This window comes from Schistocerca americana, chromosome 1, assembly GCF_021461395.2.
Source record: "Schistocerca americana isolate TAMUIC-IGC-003095 chromosome 1, iqSchAmer2.1, whole genome shotgun sequence".
Taxonomy (NCBI): domain Eukaryota; kingdom Metazoa; phylum Arthropoda; class Insecta; order Orthoptera; family Acrididae; genus Schistocerca; species Schistocerca americana.
The window spans coordinates 816,442,361-816,459,417 of record NC_060119.1 but is presented as its reverse complement, the minus strand read 5'-3'; the positions used below and the strand labels follow the sequence as shown (position 1 = coordinate 816,459,417).

The 17,057-nt window shown below is 41.6% G+C and overlaps 1 protein-coding gene across 1 annotated transcript in view; it reads right to left on the bottom strand.

Annotated features, from left to right (window-relative positions):
- The window catches only part of LOC124594382 (proclotting enzyme), a 157,809-nt gene that overhangs the window by 102,780 nt on the left and 37,972 nt on the right, over positions 1-17,057 (bottom strand). Inside the window, exons 4-5 of the mRNA XM_047132754.1 lie at positions 10,449-10,636; positions 6,965-6,990 (exon numbers count right to left, since the gene is read on the bottom strand). Coding sequence (XP_046988710.1) covers positions 6,965-6,990; positions 10,449-10,636 — 214 coding nt within the window. The remainder of the gene's footprint in view (positions 1-6,964; positions 6,991-10,448; positions 10,637-17,057) is intronic.

Genomic DNA, 17,057 nt, shown 5'->3' with positions numbered 1-17,057 from the left:
GGGACATTCATCTGGGCTTCCATGGGTCCTGCGGTAGTAATCGAAGGTACTATGACAGCTGAGTAGACAACATTCCATTAGAACTACTGACGGCCTAGGGAGAGCCAGTCCTGACAAAACTCTACCATCTGGTGAGCAAGATGTATGAGACAGGCGAAATACCCTCAGACTTCAAGAAGAATATAATAATTCCAACCCCAAAGAAAGCAGGTGTTGACAGATGTGAAAATTACCGAACAATCAATTTAATAAGTCACAGCTGCAAAATACTAACGCGAATTCTTTACAGACGAATGGAAAAACTGATAGAAGTCGACCTCGGGGAAGATCAGTTTGGATTCCGTAGAAATGTTGGAACACGTGAGGCAATACTGACCCTACGACCTATCTTAGAAGAAAGATTAAGGAAAGGCAAACCTACGTTTCTAGCATTTGTAGACTTACAGAAAGCTTTTGACAATGTTGATTGGAATACTCTCTTTCAAATTCTGAAGGTGGCAGGGGTAAAACATAGGGAGCGAAAGGCTATTTACAATTTGTACAGAAAGCAGATGGCAGTTATAAGAATCAAGGGGCATGAAAAGGAAGCAGTGGTTGGGAAGGGAGTGAGACAGGGCTGTAGCCTATCCCCGATGTTATTCAATCTGTGTATTGAGCAAGCAGTGAAAGAAACAAAAGAAAAATTCGGAGTAGGTATTAAAAACCATGGAGAAGAAATAAAAACTTTGAGGTTCGCCGATGACAGTGTAATTCTGTCAGAGACAGCAAAGGACTTGGGAGAGCAGCTGAACGGAATGGACAGTGTCTTGAAAGGAGGGTATAAGATGAACATCAACAAAAGCAAAACGAGGATAATGGAATGTAGTCGAATTAAGTCGGGTGATGCTGAGGGAATTAGATTAGGAAATGAGACACTTAAAGTAGTAAAGGAGTTTTGCTATTTGGGGAGCAAAGTAACTGATGATGGACGAAGTAGAGAGGATACAAAATGTAGACTGGCAATGGCAAGGAAAGCGTTTCTGAAGAAGAAAAATTGGTTGACATCGAGTATAGATTTAAGTGTCAGGAAGTCGCTTCTGAAAGTATTTCTATGGAGTGTGGCCATGTATGGAAGTGAAACGTGGGCGATAAATGGTTTAGACAAGAAGAGAATAGAAGCTTTCGAAATGTGGTGCTACAGAAGAATGCTGAAGATTAGTTGGGTAGATCACATAACTAATGAGGAGGTATTGAATAGAATTGGGGAGAAGAGGAGCTTGTGGCACAACTTGACTAGAAGAAGGGATCGGTTGGTAGGACATGTTCTGAGACATCGAGGGATCACCAATTTAGTATTGGAGGGCAGCGTGGAGGGTAAAAATCGTAGAGGGAGACCAAGAGATGAATACACTAAGCAAATTCAGAAGGATGTAGGCTGCAGTGAGCACTGGGAGATGAAGAAGCTTGCACAGGATAGAGTAGCATGGAGAGCTGCATCAAACCAGTCTCAGAACTGATGACCACAGCAACAACATGACAGCTGTGGCCCTCGTGAACATTATTAGGGACCACCTTTAACCCGTTATGCTTGACGTCTTTCCCAACAGCAAAGTGTCTCAAAGGGTGTCACAAGTCCAGAATTGTATTTATTTTATTTTATTTATTGTATTTTTTTTGCATGGAGACACCAACTGGTGTCTTTTGCAAACGTCATAGCATTTTTTTACAAGTTTAGTACAGTCATATATACATATGTGATTACATATACATGATACAAATGTACCATTGTACCTAATAAGGCACAATATTGGGTGTTACACCGTACCTATTACAAATATTCAGATTTTACCCAACTATATATATATATATATATATATATATATATATATATATATATATACAATAATTTATTTTAGTTTAATATTAATATTCACTTAAAGATTATAAACACTTGTCAATCAAGAAATATTTCAATTTCACTTTGAATAAGTTCCCTTTGTGGCACCTTATAGAGCTCGGTAATCTGTTGTACCATATTTGACTACTAATGCATGGACTATGGTCTGTTGTTTTTAATTTTGTTCTTTGTCTGTAGTAGCAGTCTTTATTTCTTGTATTATAGGCATGCTCATCAGAGCACTTTGTTGCTTTGTTTTGATGTGTCACAAAAAATATAATTAATTTGTAAAGATACAGTGAGTAGACTGTGAGGTATTTATGATGAACAAAGATTTCCCTGCATGAATCTCTATACCATAATCCATGGATAATTCTGATTCCTCTTTTCTGTAGGGTTAATATTCTGTTCATATGTATGTCGGCAGCACAGCCCCATATCTCTATCCTGTAATTAATCTGTGCAAAAATGGTTCCATAATAAATTGTTTTTAATGTCTGATGTGGGACTACTTTTGATAACTGGCTGATTAGATGTAATGAACTGCTGATTTTATTGCACAAAAATTTGATATGGTTTACCCATCTTAGATTTTCATCTAGGTGAATACCTAGAAATCTGCAGCCTTCTGTGTCCACTACTTCCATTCCACCTATGTTACTGATAGAGGTTTGGTGTGAGTTTGTAAGTTTAAATGGCAATAACTGAGATTTACTGATATTAACTTTCAAACCTTGATCTTGGAAATAAGTAGTTATTTGACGTAGGCCCTCAGTTGCTACCAACGTTAACTCATCATTTTGTTTACCAAGAAACAACAGTGAGGTATCGTCTGCATAGGTTACCAATTGGGAGTTGAAAGGTTGCTCTATATCACTTATGTACACTAGGAAAAGGAAAGGGCCCAAAATTGAGCCCTGGGGTACACCTTGCGTGACTGTCTCATATTTGGACTGGAAATTAATGATCTGATTATTGATTTTGTAAGTCAGCTTTGTACACTGCTTGCAGTTAAATAAATATGTAGCCAGCAATTGCATGTGATGTGTCGACAGAAGTGCCGACACAGTGTTATTTTGAGGGGGCCGATATGCACGCTATAACCTCACGCAGAATATCGGGAAGTCTGAAACAGGACGCTCAATAAATGCTATAAAGAAAAGTACGTTGCTTTTGGGAATACTTAACTTTAATCCATCCTTGTTGTATACATCGTTCTTGTTGAGACATGCTTTAGACGCTAATTATCAATTGCTATGTAAGGCTAATGGCGCCTTGCTAGGTCGTAGCCATGGACTTAGCTGAAGGCTATTCTAACTATCTGCTCGGCTAATGAGCGATGCTTCGTCAGTGTAGTCGCTAGCAATGTCGTCCGTACAACTGGGGCGAGTGCTAGTCCGTATCTCGAGACCTGCCTTGTGGTGGCGCTCGGTCTGCGATCACACAGTGGCGACACGCGGGTCCGACATGTACTAATGGACCGCGGCCGATTTAAAGCTACCACCTAGCAAGTGTGGTGTCTGGCGGTGACACCACAGCATGGATGCAGCATTTACATTGTATGACTCAAGTTTACTTAAAAGTAACTCATGGTTTACCGAGTCAAAGGCTTTAGTGAGGTCTAGAAATATGCCAGCTGTTTGCATTCCTTGATCAAGGGCACCATACATTTTGTGAAGAAATTCCGTAATTGCTGTGATAGTACTATGATCCTTTCGGAATCCATGTTGTGTGTCTGTTAGAAACTTATTTTCCAAGAAATAGTCACTAAGTTGTGTCAGCAGAACAACTTCAAATACTTTGCTGAAGACAGGTATTAATGACATGGGCCTGAAATTTGAAACCTCTTCCTTGGATCCTTTTTTATGCACTGGTTTAACTGTGCTCCATTTCAATACATTTGGAAATGTATGTTTTCTAATACTGCAGTTTACCAGGTGGGTGATTATTTTAACTAATTCCTTATTACATTTTTTAATCACAATACTACTCAAACCATCCCATCCAGATGAGTGCTTATTCTTTAGGTTATTTATTATCCTGGCTATTTCTTTTTCAATTACTTGTTTGAATTCAAAAGGTGGCTCTTCAAAGGGGCAGAGCTTTACCCCACTACTCACAGTTGTGTTATTAACTGGACTAACAGTTGCAGATATAAAGTATTTATTGAAAACGTTGCAGACTTTATTAGGATCTTTAATTGTGTTTCCTTCATGTCTTATATTTACAATTTCAGTTTCTGGCTTCGGTGTGGCTTTGCGGTATTGATTTACAATTCTCCATGAGGTCTTGGCTATATTGTCTGACTGAGCTATTTCACTGCTGTATATCTGTTTTCTTAGATTTGAAAGCTCTTTCTTAAAGATTTTCTTGGCTTCATTGTGCTTGGCCTTAAAAACCTGCAGGTTTGTTGACTTGTGTAACACATCCAGGTCCTGGATGTTTTGCCTGAGTTTTATCATATTTGCTGGAAGTATCAGTCTGTTGGTTTTTGCACTTTGATTATGGGTGAACATTCTTTGTATTTTTTTAACAGGGCAGCATCTGTCAAAGTGTCTTAGCATACTATCATAGAATTTGGCCCATTTGTTTTCAGATCCTTCAGTCTGGTAAACCAGATCCCAGTCCTCCATAGCTAACTTATTTCTTAGGGCAAGGATGTTACCCTCTTTTAGGATTCTTTTATTTGCGGCAACTTTTGTCATTTTTGGGATGCTTGTGTTTACATACTCTACAAGCTGGCATTTGTGGTCAGAGTAGTGAAAATCCATATTCCAGCACCTAACACTGTCTTTAATATGATTACATAGTATAACGTAATCAATTCTGCTAGATGTGGACTTTGTTACCCTGGTATCACTTTTTACTACATTTACGAAATTATATGGGTTAAGAGTATCTATTAAGCTCATATTACACAAACTGGAAGATTTTGCCTCAATATTCAGACCACCAAGTATAGTTAGGTCACTGGGACCACAACGTCTCACTACTCTACGAAATATGTCTATGAAGCTAACTACATCAGCCTTTGGTTGATGATAAATCCCAACAACTTTATGTTTTCTCATAACCTCTCTACACTCTTTGGTGTGGACTTCGATGCCTGTCACTTCAATCAAGCCTTCTTTGTTGTACTGGTCTAGATAGTTTAATTTCTTGTACTCAAGATTATCACTAATGTAAACTGCCACACCACCACCCTTATGTTGCTGTCTACAATAACTATTTGCTAAGGAGTAGCCCTCTAGTTTACAGTAAATAATTTCATCAGATTTTAATCGATGCTCAGTTAGCACTACTATATGAGGTGACTGTTCATTTACAAAAACCTGTAATATATTAAGCTTATTTCTAAGGTACTGTATGTTTAGGCGCATGAGCCTTAGTGGTATTTTTAACTGGTCACTCTGATTATCTTCCTTCAAAATGCACTGAGTTGGTTCACTAACAGTTGGCTTTAAATGTAATAGTTCCCCTTCCTGTAATATACTAAGCACTTCACTTGCTCCCTTTGCTTCTGGTACTAAGCAGTTATTTTTTTCAGTTTGTGTCATTAAACCTGGATTGTATCTTTGTCCGGTGTTTATATTCCTCTCACTATTGTCACACTGGTATTTAAGCTGGACAGTTTTACTTACATCTTTTTCCATGTTCTCTTTCTGCTTACTCGGTACCATAAAAAATCCTCACTTAGTGTAGCAGGTCTCCTAGTCCTCAGGCATCTGTCTTGATTGGAAGCTGCTTCTGCTGTTGATCTCCCAGGCCTCAGGTACCTCTTCTGTGTGGTTGCTGTTGCTGGTGGCTCCTGTGCTCCCCGACTTGGTGACTGCCCTTCTTTGTTAGCTGCTGCGGCTAACGACCTTTGTATGTTTTCCTCACATGCATTTTCATTGCCTTGAGGTAGTATTATGGGGTCTGCTGTTCTGGATGCTGTTGCTGATGACGACAGCTCTGCTGATGATTGTGGTGATTCTGCTGCTATTGGTTTATCTGACACTGCTGCTGAGAATATCTGAGCCTTTGCTGCTGCAACTGGTGTTTGTTGTAGCTCTACTGCAGATAATGATGGTTCCACTGTTACAGACAACTCTTGTTTTGGCGGAATTGGGATTGGAGACACTTCCATTACAGATGACTCATTAATAAATTTAAGTATTTCGGCACTAATAATCTTTTTCCCTTTTACGTTCATGTGGAGACCATGTCTTGTGAAGTGCTCTCTGTGAACACTGTTTATCTCTACGAAGGTCGTATTCTGGAAACCTCGACATATTTTCTCAAATAGCCTGTTTGCTGTAACAATCTCGATGTTTACGCACGAGTTTTCCATCAGATCGTGTCTCCTGGGGATGTTAACAATGTAGAAATGCACTCGAGGCATCCTTTTGATTGTTTCCTTTAGGATTCTCGTTGCACGCCAAGTTTCATTACAGTAAACATCATTTGCGCCTCCTATTATGATGCAGCTGTTACCCGTCGTTAATATGTTGTCACTGTTTTTCAGAATTTCGCGTAATGGCGCGCCTGGTTTGATGATGCCTGTTACATTAAGGTCTGGGTGATTTCTTCTCATAATTTCCGTAACTCCTCTCCCATGACTATCTGCAAAATTATATATCTGTTGCTTGTATCCTTGCTTATGCGTAACGTGGTTGTTTACTTTTTTTTCTTTGCTAGTATTTACCTTGTATTTTTCTCCGTTTAATCCACTTGTATATTTTTGTGTGGATAGTTTGTTCATATTTTTATCCATAGATGCACTATTAACACTTTCTTTTCTTGCGTTTAATTCACTTGTGTCTTTTTGAGTGATCAGTTCGTTCATATTTCTAGTTACAGTCGTACTGTTTACACTTTGTACATTTGGTTGTGCAGACCTACGAATTTTATGGCTAGCATTAATGAGATTTTGTTGCCTTGACGATTCAGACAGTTCCCGTATGGTTAGTACTAAATATATATATATATATTTTATGTCAAGTTCTTTTTGAAGTTCGTCTGTGCTACAATGGTTTGAGAAGCATGATATTGAACTCACATTAATGTCTTGGCTATAAAATTCGGGTCATCTGAATCCGATGGAACCCAACCGGGACGCCATCTGGCGCCATCTCAGCTCCCAGAAACAAACCGCCCGTAAATTACGGGAAGTGTGTGACCTGTGCATAGGGATCTGGTGCCACAAACCTCTGGAAACCTATCAAGTACTTGTCGAATCCATGGCATCCAGAATCACTGCTGAATTGCATTCCAGAGGTGGACCAACACGCTTTTACATAGGTGGTCATAATGATTTGGCTCATCAATGTAGTTAAGTCTACATCGCTGTAGGTAAAAATAAAATTAAAGGTAGCTTACGATTAATGTAAATGACGATCATATAAAACATGGGATTTTGTCATATTTTTTACTGATAAAGTTTTGGCCGGCCGAGCGGTTCTAGGCGCTTCAGTCTGGAACGACGCGACCGCTACGGTCGCAGGTTCGAATCCTGCCTCGGGCATGGATGTGTGTGATGTCCTTAGATTAGTTAGGTTTAACCCTTTGTTGCCTGACGGTACTTAAAAGTACCAGTAAGTTTTGACTTTCATTATTTTCTCCTGGTGAAGTTTCGTGATCTGAGAGCCTGTCGGTACGTAACAGTAACTCTGCTCTACTGTTTCATAGATGTTATTGTGCAATACATAGACCTCTCTTGCGGTCAGAGCTTGAAATTGTTTTTCGCGCGCTGCTGTGAAAGCAGAAGATTGTATGTGCTTGTTTCCATGGTGTTGCCTGAACTTGTGCGCAATTTATTGAAACTTCCGTTGAGTTTTCCATTGTACGTACTTACCTACTTAGTTTTTTTATAATAGTTTGAAGAATTACGTTACATGTGAATGAGATAGTGGAAAATATAAGGCGGACTTATTAGTACCGTCAGGTTGTGTGAACACTTTATTGTAGCAACAATGCATTACCACTCACTAGTTGTTCTGTCCACTTTTTCTCACACAGAAATCGGTAAATACATTTGCCTTTGGAACAATTAGAACAAACAGGAAAGGTTTGCCAGGGAATTTACCTAAAGAAAAATGTCTAAATCAAATCACAGAGAGTTATCTTTAGACCTAACAGTATTTCAATGGAAGGAAAATAAAGTAGTGTATTTTGCGTCAAACTTCCATGGCACTGAACAGAGCGTAGTGACAAAAAATCAGAAAGATGGAACTAAGATGACTATACCATGTTCAGTTATTGTATGTGATTACAATAAAAACATGGGTGGTGTGGATCATGCAGACAGATTACGTTCAACTTTTGGTTTTGACAAGCGATGAAAGAAATGGTGGCATCGTCTCTTCTGTGGAGCAATAGAAATTGCTTTTGTCAATGCTTACGTCATTTTCAGTGATCTACATGGGGCACTGCCACTGCTGAAATTCAGGCGTGCTGTGGCACTAGGGCTAATGAATGAACAGCAAGTGCCAAATCTCAAAAAGAGAAACTCTGTTAAAGATGAAATAACTCTCCCAAAGAGAACGAAGGATAACTTTTCTGTTCCGAAGGATGTACGTCTTGGCAACCGAGGAAACCATTTTGTAGTGTTCAGTTGTAAAAGAGGACGATGCGAAATGTGTGCGAAAAATAAAATTCAGTCGAGACCACATTCACAATGTAGTACACGTAAAGTGTATTTGTGCTGCAATGAAAAAAAGAACTGTTTCCTACAATTTCATGAGGTATCACTAAATATGTGATATGTATACACTGTCAAAAATGTATAGCTAAGTTACTATGTATGCATTGTGAAGTTGCTCTAGAATAAATTTATGCGAAATTTAAAAAAAAATTCAGAAATATCATATTTCTGTAAATTAATTTACTAATGTAAAAATATTTAATATTTATGTGGAATAAAATACAAGTTATAAAAATTGGAGCATTTTTTTGCGCATGTTGTGATTCTGTCCATGGAGTCTGACGGTACTTCTGAGTACCAGGAGAGAAAAAAGTTGTGCAAAATAAAATAAAATTTTACAAAAAATCCTACCGTCATTTGAGGCCACAATAGCATAAATTCTGCAAAGAAAATGTTAAAAAGCAAATTTTTTCTTATGTCAGGAAACAAAGGGTTAAGTAGTTCTAAGTTCTAGGGGACTGATGACCTCAGAAGTTAATTCCCACAGTGCTCAGAGCCATTTGAACCATTTGAACTGATAAAGTTTATTACAATCGTGATGAAACTCTTTCCGCACCATAACGAGACATTTTTAACTACGATTCATTGAATAAAAGGTGGTCGTTCCGATAGTAAAGCCTCCTTTTTTTGTGGTGACTCTAGATGTCCGCGCCAGATGTCGTTGGTGTAGCGCTAATGCTTCAACGTTCCTCTTTCATTTGCAGGTGGTTACGTTGTTTTGCGGTAGTTGGCGCCAGCAGAGAAGTGTTCCAAAATCGAGCCTGATACGAACACGATGTGTGATTGAATTCCTCACTGATGAAGAAATTGCGCCGATTGAAATGCATCGACGTTTGCTAAAGATGTTTGGAGACGATACAATAGACGTGAGCAATGTGAGGCGATGGGTACGGCATTTTCACATTTTCAAGATGGTGAATAGGGTGTGCATGAGAAGCCACAGCCCGATCGACACTGCATGGCTGTCATCCCTCGCAGTAAAGGGCGTCTTAATCAACTCGTCCGTGCTGATCGGCGAACAACGACCAGACAATTGTGTGCAAAGCTGAATGTCGGCTGCGATGACTTGAAAACAATATTGGAACATGTTGGCTATCGCAAAGGCTGTGTGAGATGGGTCCCGTGGATGCTTACAGAAGAACAAAACACTCATCGAATGAAGATTTGTTGGGAAACTGCTGGACCAATATGAAGCTGAAAGTGACAATTTTATGAATAGTATCGTTACCGGAGATGAGACGTGGCGTCACCACTACGAGCTGGGAAACACAAAAGACAGTCCATGGAATGGTGACATGCGAATTCTCCGTCAAAGAAGAAATTCAAGACACAGACATCTGCACGCAAAGTGATGTGCACAGTCTTCTGGAATCGCCAGGGTGTGGTTCTTTTGGATGTCCCGGAGCCTGGAGAACCTGTCAATTCAGCACTCTACAAGACGAGACTGACTAAGCTGAAAGCCCGAATTTCCATTGTAAGTCCAGAGAAGATGATCAACTTTCAACTGCAACATGATAATGCCAGGCCCCACAAGTTTTCGATCACGTAGCTCGTTGCAAAATTCAGCTGTACTGTCTTACCACATCCAACGTACATTCCCGATTTAGCACCTTCAGGCTTCCATCTCTTTGCACCTCTGAAAGATGGACTACGTGGCGAACATTTTCAAGACTTGGATGCTGTTGTCAGAGCTGTAAGAAAGTGGTTAGCCTCAACTGGTTGCGATTTTTAAAAGAGCGGCATGCAGGATCTGGTTCACTGTTGACAAAAGAGCAGGTTTAGGGGCTTCACATATGAATTCAGTTGTTATTTCCACATTTGGGGCGCTCGAGGACGAGATCATCGACGCCTCCAATATGACTGCGCGAGTGAAGGCCTATTGACTACGCTAGGCGAGACGTACCTGTCGTCGTCGGCCGGACAGCAGACGCCGGGCGTGAAGAGGCTCTTGAAGCAGATGGAGTCGCGCAGCTGCGACAGGTGCAGCAGCAGCTGCGGACACTCGCTCAGGTCGTCGCAGACGCCGCGGCCGCCGGTCGGCGTGCGGCACGCGCGAGCGTCCGGGCTCGCCGCATCTTCACCCACGCGGTCGTCTCCTGCGAACACGCCTCCTCTCAAGCTGCTGTCTCTATAAGGTTTCTAGGAGACAATTCTCATGAAGGCAAGACACCTCAAGCACCTCCATCTTCGGAGTTGAGGGCGAAAAAATAGTGAAATGTAAGCGTAGCTCTCCCTCGCACGCAGCAATTTCAACGAAACTTTGTACATGAACGACTTACTGTCGGAAAAAAATACTGTGACAGTAGGACACCCCTATCATTCCTAGGAATGACTCTGGTGATAGGAGAGGGAAAGAGTTGACAAGCAAGCATAACTCTAGAACGCATGCAGACATTTCAACCAAACTTAGTATATATGTATGGAGATGGTATGTGTTCTTTCGGACATGTCCGAAAGAACAGATACCATCTCCATATAGTTAAGGCTAACTGACCTTCTTCTTCTGTGAGGATGCACACACATTGTCCGAACTCTTACGGGACTCGGTAAGATTGTCTCCCGCGAGTAATGAGTCTACTGGGAAGGGGCACTACAAATGTAGAGTGAGGACATTAAGTTGGGAATGTAAGTCTCACGAGGAGCGTGCAAGGGATAAATCCCTGCAGTCACACTACCCTCTGTGCCCTCGGTGGCTCAGATGCATAGAGCGTCTGCCATGTAAGCGGAAGATCCCGGGATCGAGACCCGGTCAGGGCACACATTGTCAACTGTCCCCGTTGATGTATATCATACAGCTTAAGGTATATTGCCGGCCGGATTGGCCGCGCGGTTCTAGGCGCTACAGTCTCGAGCCAAGCGACCGCTACGGTCGCAGGTTCGAATCCTGCCTCGGGCATGGATGTGTGTGATGTCCTTAGGTTAGTCAGGTTTAATTAGTTCTACGTTCTAGGCGACTGATGACCTCAGAAGTTAAGTCGCATAGCGCTCAGAGCCATTTGAACCATTTTTGAGCTTAAGGTATTGATTTAATTATCTTTTCATAGTATATATGTGGCTTACTGTCTAAGAAAAACTACTGTGAGGTAACAGTCCTAGAATCCCTTTTCGTGGGGCTGTTTAGGACCCTGTAAGCACAATTCTGTAACATCTGGTGGGATGTCAAGAAAACATGGTAGGTAATTGACTTTCTAACTAAAAAAAATGCTATTTGAGTGATACACGCGTAGCGTCATCACGGACAGATTTCACACATTTTCCCATCTGACACAAGAGTGGGTTAAACAAGAAACCGTAACCACCAGGTAATCGATAAGAAAAGTACTACGAATCTCTTCGGAAGGAAATATATTTGTATGACGGAGAGTATAATGAGGTGCCAAAAGTCATGGAATAGCGATTTGCACGTATAAAGATGGTGGTAGTATCGCGTACATATCGTATAAAAGGGCAGTGCATTGACGGAGCTGTCATTTGTACTCAGGTGATTCATGCGAAAAGGTTTCCGACGTTATTATGGCAGCACGCTGGGAATTAACAGGCTGTGAACGCGGAATGCCAATTGGTGCTAGACGTATTGGACATCCCATTTCGGTAATCGTTAGGGAATTCAGTATTCCGAGATCCAAAAGTGTACCGAGGATACCAAATTACAGGCATTAACTCTCACGACGGACAACGCAACGGCCGACGGTCTTCACTTAACGACCGAGACCAGTGGCGCTTACGTAGAGTTGTCAGTGCTAACAGACAAGCAACACTGCGTTAAATAGCCCGAGAAATCAAAATGGGACAAACGACGACCGTATCCGTTAGGACAGTAGGGCGAAAATTGGCATTAATGAGCTATGGCAGCAGATGACCGAGACGAGTGCCTTCATTAACAGCACGACGTCAGCTTCAGCGCCTGTCTTGGGCTCGTGACCATGTCGGTTGGACCCTAGACTGCTGGAAAACTGTGGTCTTGTCAGATGAGTCCCAATTCCCCAGTGTAAGAGCAAATGGTAGGGTTCGAATGTGGCGCAGACCCCCCGAGGCCATGGACTCACGCAGTCAACAAGACAATGTGCTGCGTCCTCCGGTGTGTCTGAACCTATCATTGACCATAAATGGTTGTGTTCGGATACTTGGCGACCGTTTGCAGCCATTCAACAATGGAATTATTATGGATGACAATGCACCGTGTCACATTTTTTTCGCGCCTGATTTCAAGAACATTCTGGGTACTTAGAGCGAATGATTTGGTCACCTAGATCGCCTGACAAGAATCTAAAAATGGTTCAAATGGCTCTGAGCACTATGCGACTTAACTTCTGAGGTCATCAGTCGCCTAGAACTTAGAACTAATTAAACCTAACTAACCTAAGGACATCACACACATCCATGCCCGAGGCAGGAACAAGAATCTCATCGAACGGTTATGAAACATAACATTAGAGGTCAGTTCATGCAAAAAATCCTGCACCGGCAATTATGGACGGATACAGAGGCAGCATGGCTCACTATTTTTCTAGGAGACTTCCAACGACTTGTTGGATCCATGCTATGTCCAGTTGCTGCGCTACGCCGGCAAGAAGGAGTCCGACAGGATATTAGGAGGTATTCTATGACTTTTCTCACTTCAATGTATTTCACTGAAAGCGCTAGTCAAATGTTATAATTATCTCAAAGAAAAGAATAAAGTTTCGTAACCAATTTTTTGTTTGTTTGCAGGTACGTTTCTGCCGTTCTGGTACACACTGAAATATAGCGCCTCAGTATCATAATTGCGCTGTTAGAAAGCCCGATACAAATGGCTCAGCACACGATAAAGTGAAATATCGTTCGGTGATTTGTTTTCTGCACTTGAAGGGAAACAACGCTGCAACAGTCCATGCTGGGTTGGTGAAAGTGTAAGGCAACAGTGCACCACTATATGACACGGCGGTCACGCGGCGCACACGCTTCAAGTGTGATCATACAAGTCTGTATGACGAAGAAGCAAGTGGCAGACCATCTCTCCGTAAAGGACCGAGAATCGCAAATGAAGTGGAGGACCTGGAGCTCGAAGATCGGCGTGTCACTCTCAAAACGGTAATGGAAATCATGAAAATCACTCATGCTCCAATTTAAAACATTTTACACAACATTTTGAAAATGACACACACTGCTCACACTAATTCAAAAAGCCCGCCGAATTGACGCAGCAGTTATGTAAGACCAGTCCAGAGGACTGGAGCCGCCTAATCGTGCTGAGACGATTAGTGTGACCCCGGTTCAAAGGAGAAAATCAAGCTATGGAGACATGTGTGTTTACCAGCACCGAAAAACGAAAGAACCCAACCATCATCGGGCAAGATGATGTTTTTTGGGACTGCCATGCAGTCGTGGTACAGTTACAAGGGTTCTAACTGTTACAGGAGCATACTATCGAAATCTCCTGGCGATATTAAGGGACTCTGACAAGGTAAAGCGTCGTGGGAAGGTGGCCAAAGAATAACGAAAGTTATGAATGTATTCCAAAATAATGAATACGATTGCACACTGGCTATACGATGTACTAGTAAAGTATGAAAATTTGTGTTGGAGCGGGCCTCGAACCCGAATTTCCCCATTTTCACGACTGGTCACCTTAACCGCTTTGGCTACCTAAGCTCGATTCACAGCCAATCCCATACTTCCATACGTCCAGTGTCTCCGTCCCATAGTGCTCGCATACAAATCGTACGATTCCTGCATAGGGACACACACAGTTTTTGCTCATCACATTTCCTTGTTTTGGGATGAAATACATTAGGGTAGTATCTGTATCTTACAGTGCCATGCATGCATGTCCGAAGGACAACTGTATCGAAATGTACAGATGCTGTAAAATTCAGACACTGCGCCAACTAAACGACGAAAGTAATAAGGAGCAACATGTCTGTGCCAGTGACATACTTAATATCAGAAGGAGGACCCACTTAGTATTCGATGTCAAGGAATATACAGACAAGAAAATTCATTAGGACAATGCGATGCACTGGCCTAAAAGTAATAGTTACAACCTGGGAAAGCGTCAACAAGGTATCCACATACACTAGTTACAGGACGAGTGTCAATGAAACAAGAAGATCAATTAACAAAGACGAAAATATGAAATACGGACATATAGGAAACATTCGAGAAATGACCTGTATTTGGAAAAGTATATCAAACAACTGGCTTGACAAGGAGGCTACCAAGTCGTCTACGAAATGAAGACAACATAAATAAAGTATCATATATAGGTCAGAACCAGAACGTTGTAAGAAGCGAGGAGTGTCGCTACAGATAACGGTACTATTCGCTAATAAGTATTTTTGAAAAATGGCATAAATGAGGAAGAGTCATAATGACTATTATAACGAATAATCACAACCACATTCAGTAGCTACCATACTCATTAGCTTTTTTTACGTTAGTTACCTGATGCTATATTCCATTTTACTCCGTTCACAAAAACTTTTGGATTTTTCTCGTCTATATCCTTACATATTTTTGGACTAAGAACGTATAGGATTAATGTTTGCATTGCAATAACACTACTGTTTTTTTTTTATTTCAGATAACCAACTTGCGTCTTACACCATGTGTGCTAACTACGTTATATATGACTAGCATATCCTTGATTGTATCCTGAACGTATTACTGCCTTATTGGTTTCCTTTTATGTACATATACGAGGGTTGGAACTTTAATAGTGGCAACTATTTATTTACAGCTCTTACAAAACAGATACGTGTTTCAACGTTTTACTGACCTTCAAAGTAGTCACTAGCATTGTGTATAACCTGTTGCCAGCGATGTGGAAGTCGTAGGATACTCTTAGCAGTGGCAGTTGTGTTGACAGTTCGAGCGGCGCGGTCTATTGCCCGACGAATTTGTAGCAGTTCTGAAACGAATGCCGTGAAGTGTTTCCTTCAGTTTAGAAATCGAGTTGAACTTACCAGGGTTTAAGTCATGGGGGTGCAGCAGGTGGTATAGCACTTAGCAGCCCCATCAGTCAAACAAATTAGTAACAGCTTGCACTGTACGTGCTTGAGCATTGTCCTGCAAAATGATGGTCAGGTCCTGCAGAAAGTGTCATCACTTCTGTCTCTGTGCTATTCATTTCTGGAACACAACCTACGACTAGCTTAGAGACAGAGGTGATGACACTTTCTGCAGGACATGACTATCATTTTGCAGGGTAATAGTCAAGCACGTACAGTGCAAGCTGTTACTGATCTGTTTGACTGATGGGGCTGCTAAGTATTATACCACCTACTGCACTCCACTGACTAAGTTCAACTCGATTTCTAAACTGAAGGAAACACTTCACGGCATTCGCTTCAGAACTGCTACAAATTCGTCAGGCAATAGACCGAGCCTCTCGAACTGTCAACACTACTGGCACTGCTAAGAATAGCCGGCCGAAGTGGCCGTGCGGTTAAAGGCGCTGCAGTCTGGAACCGCAAGACCGCTACGGTCGTAGGTTCGAATCCTGCCTCGGGCATGGATGTTTGTGATGTCCTTAGGTTAGTTTGGTTTAAGTAGTTCTAAGTTCTAGGGGACTGATGACCTCAGAAGTTGAGTCCTATAGTGCTCAGAGCCATTTGAACCATTTTTGAAAAACGGCTGTGGCCACTGTTCCAGTCCCAGAGGCTGCTTAAATATTATGCAAAAACATCAGCAATGGCAGCCGAAGAAATCTGATATAAGTAATCGCCCTCATACTGCCAACGGCTTTGTCAAAGAGGACGAAGGAAAATACATTCAGGGCACCCTCTTGCCCTTGGGGTAGAAAGCAGCACTTAAGGGCGGAACAAGCAGCAATGATCAATAGCAAGAGTATGCAGAAGGCAATGGAAACCACTGCATTAAAGATAAATAATGCGTATCCACAGGACATATGGATTGTAACTGAAAAAGTGTCATGATGATCTCTCCATTGAATAACGATTCCGGATTAATCCTCCATTCGAATTTCCGGGAAGGAACTGCCACGGGAGAGGAGACCGTAAGAAACAGTTTGAGTAAATAACGGAAGGTTAACATTATACGAGTCGGAGCGTGCAGTATCAGAAGTCTGAAGATGATAGGGAAGCCAGAATATGTCAACAGGCAATTGCTGGTGTAGAATAGAAGGATCAGTGAAGTGGTGTGGGAACACGGTAAGAATTTCTGGTCAGTCGACTATAGGATAATGTCAACAGCAGCAGATCACATAACGGGAATTAAATTCGTTGGAATAGGAAGGTAGGGAGTTAAGCGATAGGACTATTCCCATCAAGAACAAAAGTTTGCCTTTGACTGACATCAGTCGTACCTAGCCCCCAGCAAATTTCAACCACCTGAAGATGTCGATTAGTTGCTCCAAGGAAATATTGTCGAATTTACACAACGTCAACTGGCAGCAAACCTCTGAAGATTGTTTCGCGTTAGATTGAAATTGTACGCTCTTTCAAGACTCAAAGACGTTAAATTCGCTTCAATGCACCGACGTCGTCCAGTTGAGTC